At 38.6% G+C, this 18,694-nt stretch overlaps 1 protein-coding gene across 4 annotated transcripts in view; it reads right to left on the bottom strand.

The window, feature by feature from the left end:
• Window positions 1-18,694, bottom strand: part of ARHGAP15 (Rho GTPase activating protein 15) — a 463,932-nt gene that overhangs the window by 427,453 nt on the left and 17,785 nt on the right. For all 4 annotated transcript variants that reach the window (XM_073305398.2, XM_073305399.2, XM_073305401.2 and 1 more), the window contains exon 2: window positions 11,405-11,584. In XM_073305398.2, coding sequence (XP_073161499.1) covers window positions 11,405-11,569 — 165 coding nt within the window. In that variant the 5' untranslated portion in view covers window positions 11,570-11,584. The remainder of the gene's footprint in view (window positions 1-11,404; window positions 11,585-18,694) is intronic.

Here is an 18,694-nt window from a genome sequence, read left to right as displayed (position 1 = left end):
ATGATGTGGAATGGAAAGGAACCATAGTGTGTAGCACAGTAACAACTGAGTAGTCACAGATGACTACTTTCAGCACTTAATGAGTGAACAAAGGATCATCAAATATCATGTAAAATATTATAAATCATGTTAATATTATTAGGCCTGGCCCTGCACTTCTTACTCAGGCAAAAGAGACACTGACTTCAGAAGGAATTTTGTCTGATTTAGGGCAGAAGGATTCTCCTGTTATTTGTTTGTCTAACAAGGGCTTTCTAATGTCTGTTTTTAAATCTTTTCTCTGTATATTAAATAATAACATCTGGTAGCTGTGTCTCTGTGTTGTGCATATATTTAAGGCAGGTCAGAATAATTCAATATTGTTTCATTATTTCAGTATTACAATTATTTTACTACTATAGTATAAAAAAACCTGTTTCTTTACCTCTCCTGTCATGTTGTATTGGGTCATTTTGTATCACATGATGTGATGTAATGTAACTCAATGCAAGAAGACACATGTCCCTTCTCATTGGAAATTTAAAGAAACACAGATTACTTTTCCCCTGTGGGAAACAAAGCAGGTCAGGTGCCCACAACTAGCTGTAGGAAGTTTGACATAATTATCTCAGTTTCAGTACCTATGTATTTCTAATCTAATGGCATTTTGAAAGGAAGTCTATTAGATACCACAATTTAGCTGCAGTAAATCATTAAGCAAAAATAATGCGGAAAGAAAATCATTCCATGTCGTTTGCGCTCCTTGCATCTATTTTAACATATTGCTAGGAAAAACTCTTGTAAATAAAATTATTGTTGGAGTAGAATTTCCAAATATATACTATGAAAGTGGAAAGCACCTGGGGAAAAAGTGATACAGCTGGAAGGCCCATTTGCACTGAATCCAAGTGGATGGAAAGAAAGCAAAAACACTTTTTTCCCTTTTTTTGAGTAAAAAAGAATCTGGAGTAGTGAAGTACTGACACAGGAGAACAGCACATGAAGGCAACTTAAAAATTCTACTCCAAGACATACCAGTGTAAAAGTAGAGTAATTCACTTTACATTGATGTACTTACCATTATGAGAGTGAGCAGGGTTGAAGGGTAATATTGCATCTAGCTCCTAGATAGCGTTTTTCATCTGAAAATTTCAAAACACTTTACAGCAGCATCATCCCAATCTTACAGATGGGGAAACTGAGACAGAGAGAGGTGAAGAGACTTGCCCCAATTCACCTATCCGGACAGTGGCAAAGCCAGGAACAAAATCCAGCTCCCCCAAGTGCTAGCCCAGTGCTCTCTTTACTAGGCCACACCAGAGGAGGAGAAAGGAAGAGCGTAGAATCCAACTGAAATACTACTTATATAATATTAAGTACACTCTCTAATGCCAGATATGTTGTTTCTTTACATCCAACTCCAGCAATGGGGCCAAAAGGTTTAGTTTTGTATTTCTTGGTGACGTTTTAGTCCCAGCATACAGAATGCGATGCCAGTAGTAGGTCTCCTATGGGAGCCAGCATATGTCACGTGACAGAGAACAAAAAATGAATATTTAAAGAGCAGCATATTCACCACAGACGCAGAAAAACTTTTTTCTCTCTCCCTGTCTCTCTTGCTCATGCTCACACACGCACAAACCACACACATAGCATGTGCTATTTCGAATGGCCTATAAGCAGGAAAGTTGACACAAAAGCACTGCCACCATTTCACTTTGAGTTAGATATTAAACTACAAGAAATAATGTCATTAGAGGTTTACTATTTATTTAAAATCTTAGGTTTAATCTCTCAGACTATTCCGTTCCTTAACTGTGATAGCTGAAGGACTGCACTTTGCAAAGGTTTATGTTAAGCAGGTTCTGAGCTTCCTGCATTTCCATTGACCCCTCCTGAGTTGTGGACTGTCTTTTCGGTTTGAATAAAGAGAAACTCAGCTGGAACAGTTAAACTTCATCTGGCTTCACATCAAAACCACAATTTTTACATAGTTTTGATGGAAAGCCATAAATCAGCCTTTTTTCACTCAAAACTGGGCCTGGGCTTACTTGAAAGATTTGCAACCCTTACAGAGTCTTTCAGTAAACTTGTTCTGAGTTTTGAATTTTAATGGAGTTAGTCACACACAGGTTGTACAGCTCTAGTCATAGGTCACCTTCAGCAAAATGATTAAACAGTAACTATTCCATAATATTACCTGGGACAAATTTAATCAATATGACCCTCTTGCATATCCTATGCACCTACTTCCATAAATGGTGTCTTGCAAAGTTTCCATGAATTATATGTAAACAGCAAAACTCAATAATTTCAAAAGGGGTAATAATCCATGAATATTGTTTACTTGCTAGTGCAGTACTACATTTCCTAACCTTGAACAACTAGCTTTAATCTCAAAAATAATGTTTTTCCTTGAGTTTTACTGTTCAGAGATGCTTCTGTTTGCCAATTTTTAATATACTCTTTGAAAACTGATGAATACTTTACCCACTCTCAAATAAGTGAGGGATTCTAAGGAAGGGTAAAACACTTCCCTGCTTTGCTACAGAAACCTGAAAGGGCAATTAAATAGATGGTAAGAATAAAATGAATTCTGGGACGTCAGGGAATAGGGTCCCTTATTAAATTTGCACAATCAAAGGAGGAAAAACTCTGGGGAAGGATTTCTGCCGCCCACACCTCTGAACCAGGTTGTACCTCCAGAGTGGTATCTAATAATCCCTTTAGGGAAATATTTGTGCTTTAAGGTCCAAAGTGCTGTAGTACCACCCCCAAATTGATAAGGAAAAGAATAAAGTAGTACTTGAGAGAAACCATGTGAGTCCTCAGGAGCTGTAAGTTAGAAGGTATGTGTGTCAAGCCCAGAGCATGTATGCTCAAGCCAATCCCTGAAAATAGGATTTAAGGATTTGGATGATGACTGGGTGTCACAGACTTTTCAGCAGGCATGTACGTCTTGATGTTACCAAAAGCCTGCTCACCAAATCATGAGGGGGAACTGCAGCCAGACATCTTGTGTGGTGTGTGTGTTTCCCTGCCTGAAGCTCTAGTGACCAAAGTAAGAGAACCAACAACAGTCAGATCCTTTTACAAGTGTCAGCTCCTGAATATTTTCCATGGTGGGGAATTCTGAAAAAGCATCCCACACATTGACCTCTGTAGGTTAGGAACTGGGTACTAATGCAAAGAAGCCAATGCGAATTAAACAAAGAAAATGTAAAACAAAATAAGTGAAGGGTTTGTTTTTGTTTTTACACAACATTCATTTTGGTAGATGCTGATAATATTTATAACCTACTTTTCAATGTTTCCCCTAAGGCATGGTTGAGTACAGCAGATACACAAAGGAAGAAAAATCATACCACCGCCCCACTCAACTACATGTCCTCCTTATTTATGTGCCTTCTACCAACTTGTACTTTTGTAATGAACATATTTCAGCTAAATTGTTTCCTTTGAAACCATAGATGACTGGTATGTTTTTTGAGGAATAAATTCACATTTGATCAACTTCCCAAAAGGCTAAAATGGATCTACTATTATGGCAGTACAAACACCTTATTCTCTCACTAAATATTGGAGGAACTGGAGGGGAAATCTTTTTTGTGGAGCATACTGTGATGGAAAACTTCTTAGCACTTTTTAAATTATTCATTAGAAAGGTATATCAGTATTCAGTAAACCTTATAATCAAGTATGTTTTGAAATGGCAGATTATGGAAATATAAGGATTTTGATTAATCAATTATTCTTCTTTAGAGCATCTCCCAAATTTAAAAACAAGAGAGCTGTTTGGCACACACTTGAACCTCTGTAAAATCAAATGCAACTAAAGTATCTACTTTACCTGTAATCTCTAGTACTGCTCTGCCCCCTTGTGCTGCTGCAGTGAACTCAACTGAATAACAGTTTAGCTTAATCTTTGTACATGAACTACACACACAAAAATCACCACTGTCACTTCTCACTTTTCTGGCAAGTTCAAGGTCAGTGCCTAGCTATTTTCAGCTCATCTCTTCTTGATCCATGCAGAGAAATGACAAGGTAACATGATTCGGGGTCAGCTGTATTACAGGAACCGTTACATAAACGGAGAAAGTGGAAATCAATCCTAGCTGACAGTGTCTTCAGGATAATCAGCGCTCACTCCATGCCGCTGTCAGCTCCCCTGCATCAAACACCATGTTACTTCTGTCAGATCTTTTTAATAAAGCCGTATTCTCACTTTTGGCAAAGTAAATAAATATTTCACTTGGGCTCGCATTTAATTCATTGTTTAGCAAACTTTACCACTTTGGATTTGCAAACAATCCTCATATTTACTGAAAAGACATCTCATGCTGTCATAGCCATTTCTGCCTAGGAAGGTTGTTGGCAAAGATATGATCTTCTCTTATGACATATACCATTCTTCATGCTATGTGTTAGGTTTCTTCATGCAGACCATTGCCTTATGATCCTCTGTTTTCAACTAGATCTCAGCTTCCCAAAATGTTTACTTAAATGATCATCATTATCTAAAGAATATTAGAGCTCTACTGTAATGTTTTAGGACACCTTAGTGAATTTGTTTGATTATTATTACTTTATCTGAATCATTTCCTCCTATAACTAGACATCTTTCTTAATGTAGAATTATGAACATATCATTTCACAAGATGTGCTATGTTAGTTGCATTTCGATGACAACACATGGTATGTCAGTTTAGAGAAAGAAAAGCTATTCTATCCCACCCACCTTGTGCTCCCATGAAACTGCCAAGCCTGCAGTACTCCACTGAAGAACAATTTACCATAATATTAGTTGTCAGTAAATTCAAAGACGGAACTCCTAAAGCTATAAAATGGATTAGAAGCAATTTAAAAAAGAATTAACAAACTAGAGTAAGAGTATACTGTCAACAAACAAATGCTTCATCATAGCACTGTAATTTGGAATTTTAATTACCCCTCTGCTTCTGTAACAAAACAATGTCTGAACTGGCAGCCATTTGAATCTCTCACAGGTCATTGAGCATTCTAGTTAATTACTCTATGAATAGCCTGTTTTTCTCCCCTCTGGAAACACGTTTCTAATGGCAGTCAAGGTCTGACAAATGTGTCATCTACATAATTAGCTAGGAAGCAACACAAAACATTAAACATGCTTTGTGCCGACAACTATCAAAACATTTCATTTGTTGTCAATTATTCATTACTTTGTAGGTTCTGAAGGGGTTGTTATTATGGAAATAAGTCCAGATGCTAACAAGGTTAGCATTTTTGATTCAAATTAGTAATCAGAGGACTAACTTTTAAAAAAATGTATCCGATGTACATTTATGGCTCTTTTCAATCAGTAGTAAAGTATAAATGAATTTAGTTAGGCTCAGGTTAAAATACCCTGGCATAGTACAAACACTAATTTGTCAAGGTGCATCTTTCTTTGAAGTGTTAGTATCTAAACTGAAGTTGTAAACTTTCAGAACCTTTGGCAAGACTAATTTGTACTTAGTAAATAGGGTGAAGATTTTCACAGCATGAAACAATGTATGATTGAAGGAAAAAACCCACCACACTTGAGGTTTTTGAACCTTTTTCCTTTATATGTGTCACATTGAGTAAAAGTCAAAAATCAGCAATTCCAATTCATATAATATCTGGTCTGAACTTCAGTTTGATTTAGCAAACACCACAAACTGGTTACATTCACCACTTCCTCAGCAGAGCTGAAATGAATTTAGTCCATCTTTCAAAAAGAAATAGGTACTGGTTATTTCTTTTTCTGTAAGATCTTATGATGTTGTCTATCAAGTTATGCAGTTGAAATGTTATACTGAAAATGCCTTGAATATAGACAGATGGAGATTTTAACAATAAAATTAACATCCACCTTTTTAGCCAAGATCAATTCAGTTCTGGTACCTACAGTATAAATATAAAATACACATATAGAGTCACAGACACACACACTGTAACAAAATACACAAACAAAAGAAATTCAGAAATTCTATTTTAGAAAACAAAGGTGCCTTCCTAAGCCTTGTTTCCACATGTGAAAAAAATGACAATATATCTGACAAAAAACAGTTTGATAAGAAATCATTGGTCATGAAAAATGGCAGGCAGTAGAACAAGTTATATTGTTCAATATACCTTTTTATCTTGACTCTAATTCCTCAATACCTTAGTTTTTCCTTCTAAACCAATATGTGGGCCCAGTCCAGCACTAAGAAGTGCAGTTGGGTTCAATGCAGTTTCGCCGAAGTAAAGACTAAGGCCCTACTCCTACAAATGATTATTGACTTCAGTTGACTAGTCATGTGCTTAAAGTTAACATATGTAAAAGAAATTGAAGAATTGGAGCCTAAGGAATTATGACTTTACTTACAATTTGTGAACATTTTAGATGTACAATATTCTACTGTACAACAGAGAATAGAAGTAAAATGCCATTTTGATTCGATGACATAAAATATATTTGAACTACACAGAGTAGAACATAGAGATGAGGCATCTGAAAATTCTGTTTTATTTTCCTTCAACGGTAGAGAACTAACAGGTCTTTTCCATTCCTAACTTCTATGATTTCACGAACAATCTTGCTGGAGAAACAGGACTGGAATTACTTTCATACAAGTCACTGCTTTAACACAAATCTACTCATTTTATATATAACACTTACATGCTTGATGAAATTAAAGTGGTTGCCATTAAAAAATAAGCATTTACCAACAGTTATCACATTGTGTCATCTTAGGTACATTCATATTTCTAGCCCTAATATTCTAGTACTATTTTTTGAACATGCAACAACTGAGTTACTTCAGATACTCGGGAGTCAAAATTGTTCCCTTTTAATGGTGTCTACCATATTTTTATTGAAAGCTAAAGAAAAATGCCTATGTATATCTGTATGTTTTTTCTATCAATATTGATGTAGATATTTCTCTCTCTCTCTTGATATGTAGATATCTATGAGACACAAGTCTGAAGAGAGTCCAGTGTGAACAGCCCTTTTTAGAATAAAATAAATAGATTTTATTTTTTGCAATTTATAGTATTGTGAATGGGGAGAATGCCTTAATGAATTAAGCAATTACTTGTTGAGAGAACATTTTTATCAATGCCTGTTTTTCTCCAGGAAAAAAAAAAGAAAAAAAAAGGAAAAACAAATCTTCAAAAACTTCCACTAAATATACTATTTTAAAAAAGGGGCTCCAATGATCTTACAGAAAAGGAAATAATCCATTTTCAGCTAAAACTTCCTACAGCAATAAGAGAAATATCATGAAACTGAAAATATTTTTTTAGGAAGGATGCAGTCTGTCTTTTAATGAACATTAAACAGATAACATATTTATGAGGAAGTCAAAATATTTTGGAAGCCAATAATCCTGTAAGTCTTAACATGCTATAAAAACCACAAATAAATGCAAAGTGTTACTGTTACACATGCCTGCCTGATCAATGGTTCTCACATATTGATCTATAAATGGAGTTGACAGTCTGTGTTGGCTGCACATTTTCCAAGCAGCTCTATTTTTGTACAAAACCAATACGGGCAATTACCTTTGTTTGAGATGCCAAGTCTTATCAATTCAATGTGATTTAGTGTCATTTAAATTAAATATCAGGATCTACTTCGGGACAATCTATACAAAGCCTCAAACTTGACTATAAGCTTGATTTGAAGTAAACATGTACAAGCCCCATAATCTCATAATATGGCTCAAAAACTCTACCAAACAGAAGGCTTGTATTTTTAGCCTTTTTATTTCTCTTTTTTTGGCTAGTCATAACTTTGGCAAGTATTCTATGATCACAGGACTGGAGTAAGAAACAAAAGAAAATTGCTTCCTGCTTCTCTGATAACGTATCAGAGAGCTAAATAAACCAACAAAGTCTGTTAAATCAAAAAGAACTCTAATACATTAGCATTTTGGAATGTCTAAGATAGACCGTAATTCTTATTCTAAACACCAATAACAAAAGACGTGTCATTGGTGAATTTGCTTTGAATGAAGCAAAATGCATTTCTCTGGGTTTAAAAGATAGAAATACTGATGTACATTGGTGGTTGAGATACTAATATTAAACAATGAAAGAGCTTTTGCCTACTACACTCTGTGTCCAGCTTCAAGATTTGTGCTCTTTAAACTCTACATTAATATCAGTTCCAACTTTCAGCAGAATACTTGAGCATTTCCATTGTAAATACCACAGACTAAAAGACATGAGCATTTACATTAAGCTTTTGCATCAGCTAGCTTCTCTATTATACATTCAGCATCTTTACTAATACAAAATGCACAGTTCATATGGCCTTACTGACGTACACTTCATATCTTCCATTGTCACACCATAGAAAATAATCTGTTCATCTTCAAAAGGAGAGCCCAAGGTGTACACACAAGCACAGCACTGAATACTTTAGAATGCCACAAATCACTTAGACAAAATTATATAGTCTCTTCTCTACAAATCACTACTAGAGTTTCTTCATAAATGTGTTTTATTTTTTTCAAACATATTTTAGGAATATTTTTTTAACTGTTCAAAATGCAACAAATCCTGAATTGCCTTAACTTAGACAAAACTCCAGCTGAAGTGAACTGGTTTTGCATGAGTTAGGCAAGGAATATTTGGCCCTTGATTTGGAAGACCAATAGAAAGAGAAACGTGTTCATTAACAGATCACACATTAGTAGATATTCCTAATGCATTTCCATAATTGAAGTAACAGAGTAACATGGAGCCTCTTATGAGTTCACTCATATTACCAATGTTTTTAAAAAACCTAACAGCTGAAGACAAAGAAATACAGTTTATGTGAAACCAGTACAAAATGTTTCCAAACGTTCGATAAGCCAACCAATGACATACACTCCCTCCCACCCACACCAACTATCTTAACAGAGAGTCAGATTCTCAACTGATATAAAACAGCATAAGTCCTTTTTTGCCCTGCAACACAGTGTAATAAGATCCCATTGATATGTTGGTATATGTAGCTTTAAGCTCTGATCTATATTCCTTTGGATACAAAACTGAAGGTTGTTTATTTAAGTGCCCAGAAACTACAAAACAAGAATACATTACTCCAAACAACCATAATAAAGAACTCTTCACTTTTTCAAGGCACTTCACAAACAAAGGTTCTATCTTCTCCCTTTCATGCCCTCCCCCAAAATCCTTTCCTAATCAGGCATGGAGGATCTGATATGTCAACATGAAAGTGATACAGATATTTTGGTAAATCTTTTACATTCAAACAACATTACACTTTAAGAACATATTTGAATATGTTTGAATTCTTGTTTAAGAATTGTGGTTTTCGTTTGGCTTTAGCAAACAACTTTAACAGGCTTATCTGAGTAAATATGCCAAAATACTTTTCAGTATGTCAATATATAGTCAGAAAATTCTGCATGGCAAAAAGAGATGAAAAGAACCGAAACAGAAAGGAAATCAGTAGCATGGAAAGCTTTCAATCTATGATATTGGAGCCAAGTTTGCTTGGTAAAATGAAATATACTGAGCAAAATACCACTTCATATAATTAGCTACTAAACAAATGTAACACAAAGCAACTTTTCAGCTCCCTACTAATGAACATACATTGTACCTGCTATGGTTATGGGAATGCAGCAGTGAATATTTATGTCTAATTTAACTTTTTAGAACCCTTGCTCTATAACAGTCCAGCATACTACCCCCAAAACTAAAGTTATGTAACAAGGTAATATCAACAATGAGAAACTGCATGATAAAATCCTGCCCAAAAGTGAAAAATGCTAATTTTGTCTCATTTAGCAGCTGGATACAGAAATGCTCATTAGTTTTAAGAGGGTTAATCCTTTTAACTTTTGCATATTGATATGCCAATTATGCCTAATTGTACAAGAGGCATCAGTCAAGGTAATAGTGCATAAACACATGAAAGTTATTAAGTACATCCCAACATGTAATAAAGTAGGTGTTAATTGGTAGCTGAGTTCTGCAGGCTATTGAGGTGGATAATTCATTGAGAGATGGATCACTTGTAATTTCTCTACATAATTCCTTTTGCAGTCTCATGCTGTGATGTTTTCATGCTTGTCAAAAACAACTGCAGCCTAGTGCCGTTTGTTAAACACAGCCAATAAAATATGTTAGGCATCATTAAATATACTTAACTTTTAAACTTTTTCAAAGGTACAGTTCTTACTGATAATGCATTATAGTATTTCCAATAAATTACTGTAAACACTGCTTCAAGTTCATAACTGAGGAACATTTCACTTAGGATAAAAACAAAGCAATATGTGCAATGTGTCTGAGGCAAATGATACTTTTAAATTGGAAAGTAAACATACAGAAATGAATCTCTCATCAGTTGCCATGATCTAAAGCAATGTTTTCAGTACAGAAATATAATGATTTGCTTCCCTGAGCTAAATTCATGTAAGTAAGTACGTAAATAAAAAGAATAATTAAAATCATATACTTTTCAATCTACCTTGATGAAAGTGTTGTGGGTTAATTTTGTCTTTGCACTCGGAGTGAATAATGCAGGAAAAATACAATTTCTATAGCAAGCTTATTCCATTTAATAACTCAGTTAGTATAATGGATTCCTATGAAATATTCAGCTCTCTAACAGAACAGCAATGAATGGCTGTGAAGACTGACTGAGTCTTGGGGGTCTGTCCCCAGCTAACCTAACTCGTTCAGATCCATTTTGTTCTCAGTGAATGCGGAGTCCAAAAAAGTAGCTAACATTGCATAAATAATTTTGTAACATCATATGGCCTCAGCTGCAAGTTGCCACCATTACAGAAGAAAATTAACCAGGGGAGACTCATACCAATCAGTCTGTTTAGTAGCTCAGAATGAGTACAGGGGCAGGGATATAATTGGCAATAAAGTTCATCACTAACTATTTTATTTTAAATCACTTTAATGAATAAAAATGACGCAACTCTGTTCACGGTTAACATATTAAGATAAGTTCAGTATCAGAGCTCTGCAAAACAGTAATTTCTACAGCAAGACTATTTTAGATGTGTCAGTTGCAAAGTTTCCCTTTATTAGAAGAGTTTCAATGTCTGTTTTTTACTCCTTTTGTCTGATTTTAGCCTCTGGCTTTTAGAAGTAATATATATTGGGAAACATAAGCACTATACACCTGCACAGCTTCATTTTTTATCACACTGAACAAGAGAATGGAGATCCTGATTAGTCATTAAATGTGGTAGCACCAAATCCATGATATCTCTTTGGATTAAACAGTTTTACTTTAATAACTGGTGACACTATTTGAAAGGTGGCATTTCTTACTGCTTGTAGGTGGATGGGTTCCTACTTGCAAGGGTTTCTAGAAGAATTAATAATAAGCCTGAAGATATTAACTTGGTTTTACAAAAATCAGATCAGGAAACACTTGCGGAATTTTACTTACAGGTTCTTTGACCTTCACATTCTCAGAAAGGATCATTGATTTACTTTGGCTATGCCTGTCATGGTGGCTGTTAGCACTTTTGATCCTCATTTGAACAGCCCCTATATTTTGGTGGGTAGGGTTCGGTTTTTCAGAGGAGGTATCGGAAGCTGGAAGTCCTTGCATGATTACTGCGTTGTCCTGAAAAACACAGAACAATAAAGTTATTCTTGCTACATGTGCTCTTTACCTAAAAACATATCAATGCAGTCAGTAGCAGACACAGGCTGAACCAGTTCAGGAAAGCATGGTTATCTTTGAACACTGGGGTAACCAACAGTTGATTACTGTACTAATCACTCACACAGCCAAACTGACTTGGAAGAGTTAATGCAGTGTTGTTGTAGCCATGTCAGTCCCAGGGTATTAGAGAGACAAGGCGAGTGAGGTAATATATTTTATTGGAACAACTTCAAGAAGTTCGTCCAATAAAAGATATTACCTCACCCATCTTGTCTCTTGGAAGAGTTGAGTTTATGTAAAAGATTATCCTTATCTCAAATGCCATTCTCCTCTATAGTGTAATCTCTCTGTAACCTTCTATCATATCCAGCTGGCAGCTATCAAACTTTGTCTTTGGCCCTGTTCACACAATACATTTTTAGACAATATGAAGGAAAGTGGTTTGAAAGTAATTAACCTGACTGACTTCTACACTACAGTACTTTAAAATCCGTGCTACAGGCATGTTAGAAAACTATGCTGGAGCCCTGTTAGCACAGTCTTCTCAAGCACAGATCTGTTAAACTTTTCTTAGCTTCAATTATTTCATCTATAGCTGAAACTTTTTCTTTTTTATATAAAAACTGTGTCCTTCTGTGAAGCCTGAGCATATCAGATTCCATACACTAAGGAAGGTCAGGCCTGGTTAGTACTTTGGTGGGAAAGTACTATATGGAATGCAGAAGTCCTGCATGAAGTAGTACTAATGATGTGGTATAAATAACTTACCTGTGCACCTCTATGATGCTAAAGGGCACTGTGACTATGGATGGGCCATCCTTTGAATGAAATGCAAAGCCATGGTTCTGGCTCCTTGTTGTTATTTAAAGTAAAAAATCAAGACTGCACATTCTTCTAAAAAGTATGCTCTAGCAATATTCTGGGGAAGTTCTATGGTTATGTAGGAGGACATATTAGGTGATGCAGGAGGACATACTAGGTGATCAGAATGGTCCCTTCTGGTCTTAGAGTTATGAAAAAATTCCCACGGATCTTCCAGTAGAATGGGTAATAAACTTAGTGTTCTGGTCACAATGGAACTCTAGTCTTCGTATTCTGTCTAAATTCCCCATACATTTTCCATTGCTTAGATACTTTGTATTTCCTGTGCTAAAATGTGTCCCATTAAACACTTGCTGCATTTTCACCCACAAGTCATATATTTCAAAAGTAGGCAAAGTGATATGTGATACTATGAGAGCAGAAGGAGGGAGTGGTAGCAATCCACATATTTAGTTGCTTAATACTTTTAATTGACACTTTTTTTAAAAAATAGCTCCACCACCACTACTGGTTGGGTAGTTCTTTGAAATCTGACATATCGATTACTTTGGGGCCAGGGACATTGAGATTTGGGTGAAAGTCACCAATTCCTGCGTGTGTTTTCAGGGAACAAAGCTTTTTCTGACAGCACCCCAAAAACCCTGAAGCTTCTGTTGACCTTTGACCCATAACTTGAGCTCAGATGATAAAGAAGGACAAAGGAGTTTGAGGTGCAAGTGGTCTTCTCGTCCATCCTCCCCGTGGAAGGAAAAGGCCTGGGTAGAGACCGTTGAATCGTGGAAGTCAACGAATGGATACGCAGGTGGTGTCAGAGAGAAGGCTTTGGATTCTTTGACCACGGGATGGTGTTCCAAGTAGAAGTATTGCTAGGTGGAGATGGCTCCCACCTAACAGAGAGGGAAGAACATCTTCGAAAGCAGGCTGGCTAGCCTAGTGAGGAGGGCTTTAAACTAGGTTCACTGGGGGAAGGAAACCAAAGCCCTGAGGTAAGTGGGGAAGTGGGATACCAGGAGGAAGCACGAGCAGGAGAGAGCAAAAGGGGAGGACTCCTGCCTTATACTGAGAAATCAGGACAATCAGCGAGTTATCTTAACTGCCTATACACAAATGCAAGAAGCCTGGGAAACAAGCAAGGAGAACTGGAAGAAGTCCTGGCACAGTCAAGGAATTATGATGTGATTGGAATAACAGAGACTTGGTGGGATAACTCACATGACTGGAGTACTGTCATGGATGGATATAAACAGTTCAGGAAGAACAGGCAGGGCAGAAAAGGTGGGGGAGTTGCACTGTATGTAAGGGAGCAGTATGACTGCTCAGAGCTCAAGTATGAAACTGCAGAAAAACCTGAGTGTCTCTGGATTAAATTTAGAAGTGTGAGCAACAAGGGTGATGTCGTGGTGGGAGTCTGCTATAGACCACCGGACCAGAGGGATGAGGTGGACGAGGCATTCTTCTGGCAACTCACAGAAGTTACTAGATCGCAGGCCCTGGTTCTCATGGGAGACTTCAATCACCCTGATATCTGCTGGGAGAGCAATACAGCGGTGCATAGACAATCCAGGAAGTTTTTGGAAAGTGTAGGGGACAACTTCCTGGTGCAAGTGCTGGAGGAACCAACTAGTGGCAGAGCTCTTCTTGACCTGCTGCTCACAAACCAGGAAGAATTAGTAGGGGAAGATAAAGTGGATGGGAACCTGGGAGGCAGTGACCATGAGATGGTTGAGTTCAGGATCCTGACACAGGGAAGAAAGGAGAGCAGCGGAATACAGACCCTGGACTTCAGAAAAGCGGACTTTGACTCCCTCAGGAAACTGATGGGCAGGATCCCCTGGGAGAATAACATGAGGGGGGAAAGGAGTCCAGGAGAGCTGGCTGTATTTTAAAGAATCCTTACTGAGGTTACAGGGACAAACCATCCCGATGTGTAGAAAGAATGGTAAATACGGCAGGTGACCAGCTTGGCTTAACAGTGAAATCCTTGCTGATCTTAAACACAAAAAAGGAGCTTACAAGAAGTGGAAGATTGGATAAATGACCAGGGAAGAGTATAAAAAATATTGCTCGGGCATGCAGGAGTGAAATCAGGAAGGCCAAATCACACCTGGAGTTGCAGCTAGCAAGAGATGCTGAGAGTAACAAGAAGGGTTTCTTCAGGTATGTTAGCAACAAGAAGAAAGTCAAGGAAAGTGTGGGCCCCTTACTGAATGAGGGAGGCAACTTCGTGACAGAGGATGTGGAAAAAGCTAATGTACTCAATGCTTTTTTTGCCTCTGTCTTCATGAACAAGGTCAGCTCCCAGACTACTGCACTGGGCAGCACAGCATGGGGAGGAGGTTACCAGCCCACCGTGGAGAAAGAAGTGGTTCGGGACTATCTAGAAAAGCTGGACGAGCACAAGTCCATGGGGCCGGATGCACTGCATCCGAGAGTGCTACAGGAGTTGGCGGATGTGATTGCAGAGCCATTGGCCATTATCTTTGAAAACTCATGGTGATCAGGGGAAGTCCCGGATGACTGGAAAAAGGCTAATGTAGTGCCCATGTTTAAAAAAGGGAAGAAGGAGGATCCTGGGAACTACAGGCCAGTCAGCCTCACCTCAGTCCCTGGAAAAATCATGGAGCAGGTCCTCAAGGAATCAATTCTGAAGCACTTAGAGGAGAGGAAAGTGATCAGGATCATGAATTCAGCAAGGGCAAGTCATGCCTGACTAATCTAATTGCCTTCTATGATGAGATAACTGGCTCTGTGGATGAGGGGAAAGTGGTGGACGTGTTGTTCCTTGACTTTAGCAAAGCTTTCGACACGGTCTCCCACAGTATTCTTGCCAGCAAATTAAAGAAGTATGGGCTGGATGAATGGACTATAAGGTGGACAGAAAGTTGGCTAGATTGTCGGGCTCAACGGGTAGTGATCAATGGCTCCATGTCTAGTTGGCAGCCGGTATCAAGTGGAGTGCCCCAAGGGTTGGTCCTGGGGCCGGTTTTGTTCAATATCTTCATTAATGATCTGGAGGATGGTGTGGATTGCACCCTCAGCAAGTTTGCAGATGACACTAAACTGGGAGGAGAGGTAGATACGTTGGAGGGTAGGGATAGGATACAGAGGGTCCTAGACAAATTAGAGGATTGGGCCAAAATAAATCTGATGAGGTTCAACAAGGACAAGTGCAGAGTCCTGCACTTAGGACGGAAGAATCCCATGCACCGCTACAGACTAGGGACCAAATGGCTCGGCAGCAGTTCTGCAGAAAAGGACCTAGGGGTGACAGTGGATGAGAAGCTGGGTATGAGTCAACAGTGTGCCCTTGTTGCCAAGAAGGCCAATGGTATTTTGGGATGTATATGTAGGGGCATTGCCAGCAGATCAAGGGACGTGATCGTTCCCCTCTATTCGACACTGGAGAGGCCTCATCTGGAGTACGGTGTCCAGTTTTGGGCCCCACACTACAAGAAGGATGTGGATAAATTGGAAAACATCCAGCGGAGGGCAACAAAAATGATTAGGGGACTGGAACACATGAGTTATGAGGAGAGGCTGAGGGAACTGGGATTGTTTAGTCTGCGGAAGAGAAGAATGAGGGGGGATTTGATAGCTGCTTTCAACTACCTGAAAGGGGGTTCCAAAGAGGATGGATCTAGACTGTTCTCAGTGGTAGCTGATGACAGAACAAGGAGTAACGGTCTCAAGTTGCAGTGGGGGAGGTTTAGGTTGGATATTAGGAAAAGCTTTTTCACTAGGAGGGTGGTGAAACACTGGAATGCGTTGCCTAGGGAGGAGGTGGAATCTCCTTCCTTAGATATTTTTAAGGTCAGGCTTGACAAAGCCCTGGCTGGGATGATTTAGTTGGGAATTGGTCCTGCTTTGAGCATGGGGTTGGACTAGATGACCTCCTGAGGTCCCTTCCAACCCTGATATTCTATGATTCTATGATCAGGTAAATAATCATTTATATCTTGCTAAATTAGTGCAAATGAAACTAAAACTATAATACAAGTAGGAATAAGCAAAGGAACAAAGATAATTTTAAAATGCGCTTTTTAGTAAGCCTGAAACCTAGTATTTATCTTGAGGCCTAGTGGTAATAATAGTGAGCATAAGGCCACATTAGGCCTAACAAAAGTTAGGATTAGTCGGTAACCTTGAGTCAGAAGATTTAGGAATATACATCTTGTGATAAACTGTCTAAGACTTTATTTGGCCAGAGTTCCTTAACTGCAGTGCATGGGGAACCTGTTATTAGTAACAAGTGCATTTTGCACCCCAAATTAATCATAAGGCTACGCTTCTAAAAGTCTGCGCACATGCCCTGCCCACTTGCTTCACTGCAGAATTCCACAGAGAACTGAATCTGCTACAAGACACCGACAAAACACATCAAGCAGTAGATCTGGGGGATGCAGAACACAGAGGAGGGGTTACAACAGCACACAGAACACTGAGGGGCACAGCAACATGGGAGAAAACATAGGTATGGGGAAACAGATACACAACCCTCGGGGAGAGACAGGGCAGGGGAGGGACAAGGGGACACAAAGTTGGGGGAAGGGGTTAACACACAGCATGCAGATATTACGGAACACAGTGCACTTGAAGGTGACAGAAGAACAGTTTTTTAAGTGCCCTTCTTAAGGGGCTTGTCCACAGAGCCTAACAGCCATCTCCTCATGGCAGCTAGTCTGTTAGTTCAAGTGGTAAAAGTCTGTTCCAGTGGTGAAGATCCAGGATTCAAATACAGATCTTGATGCATCATGGGAGGTTGGTACAGTTGCATATAGTAGAATTTGTTTTTTCCTTTAAAAAATATAGGAAGTTACATACAAAAACTATGTCGAAAAAATGTTACTCAGATTGCAAAGTTAAGCATTCAAAAGCTAGGAAATGCCAGAATAGAGGTTGCCTGTGCAACCTTAATTCAGCCCCCTTCTGAATATTCATTATGATATAAGCTTTAATTATATGGTCATGTTATTTATTCTAGAGGACCCCTACCTCATTCAGTGCAGGTGGTGCTCAGTGAATTAATCAGGGTGGTGAAGGAAATGAGGCTGTTGTCTGTAGGACCCCTACAGAGGTTGTAATGGGCTTAGAGAACGAAGGAAAGGATTGCAGGAAGAGTTAGGGTTGTCTTGTAATTAAGGCAGTTGAATGTTACTTTGTATAAATAATTAAATATTCATTAGAGTAGGGACCAGAACCTTACTCTCCCGCATCCCAGGAGAGCGCACTAGCCACTGGGATAGAGAATCATTCTTGGTTGCTCACTGACTCCATGAATATTTTATACAAAGTGGAACAGCTTTAACAGGCAAAGCTGAGAGTCACAGTGGCCCCCTGCTACCACAACCCTGGAGCCAAGTAGCTAGGCACTCATCTAGGAAACGAGACCTGAGTTCAACTCCTGCTCCTCTCAGGTACAATGGGGCTCTGAACCAGCTCCTCCCATATTCTGGGCAAGTCCTCTTGCTACGGGGGGCACCACTTATTTATTTAGAGAAAAGGAATGGTCTGATGTATGCACCTAACTCCAGCAGAGGTTTCACACCTATGAATCCCAAGTGCACACTGGTATTTGGCTTTTGTGGTTCCCATTCTTAGCACCTAACTGTCCCCATACATTGTATAGGACCCTGGACACCTGATCTGGGGCTGTGGATTCCACAAGGTGACAGGGTGCCTAAAGTTAGCCTTTGCAACACTAAGCCTTAGTTTCCTTTGTGAATCTAGTTTCTGGTGCCTGAATGACTAAGTAATTGTCTGACCTTGGACAAGTCACTGGCTTTCCATCTATATGCATCCATCTGCAAAGTGGGAATACCCATACTCACTCACCTACATCACAGGTGTTGGGAGGACTAATCACATAATGTGTGATTTGAACACAAACTGCTATAAAAATGCTATGCACTATGACAAAATCAGGCCAGGTATATAAAGTTGGAGCACAAACACTGGGATGCACAAAGTTAATAAGATTTTGACCTTGGTCTCATTGTGCCACAGTTTCCCCTTTGTAAAACTGAAATAATAATACTCTGCTGTCTCAGAGAGATGTCATTCAGTAATGCTTGTGAGGGCCTGAGATGCAATAATCAGTGCCACAGAAGAGGGGTCATATAATACTTTAAAAAAAACCCAGTTACAGCATAGTGAAAACTTGCAAAATCGCAAGAAAACAAAGTACTCTACTGCAGATGCTACTCTAAATGGCTGCAGTCAGGAAGACTTTTGCAATGCATAACAACA

Source organism: Lepidochelys kempii, chromosome 11, assembly GCF_965140285.1.
Source record: "Lepidochelys kempii isolate rLepKem1 chromosome 11, rLepKem1.hap1, whole genome shotgun sequence".
Taxonomy (NCBI): domain Eukaryota; kingdom Metazoa; phylum Chordata; order Testudines; family Cheloniidae; genus Lepidochelys; species Lepidochelys kempii.
The sequence above is the reverse complement of the archived record's forward strand: the minus strand, read 5'-3'. Positions and strand labels throughout refer to the sequence as shown.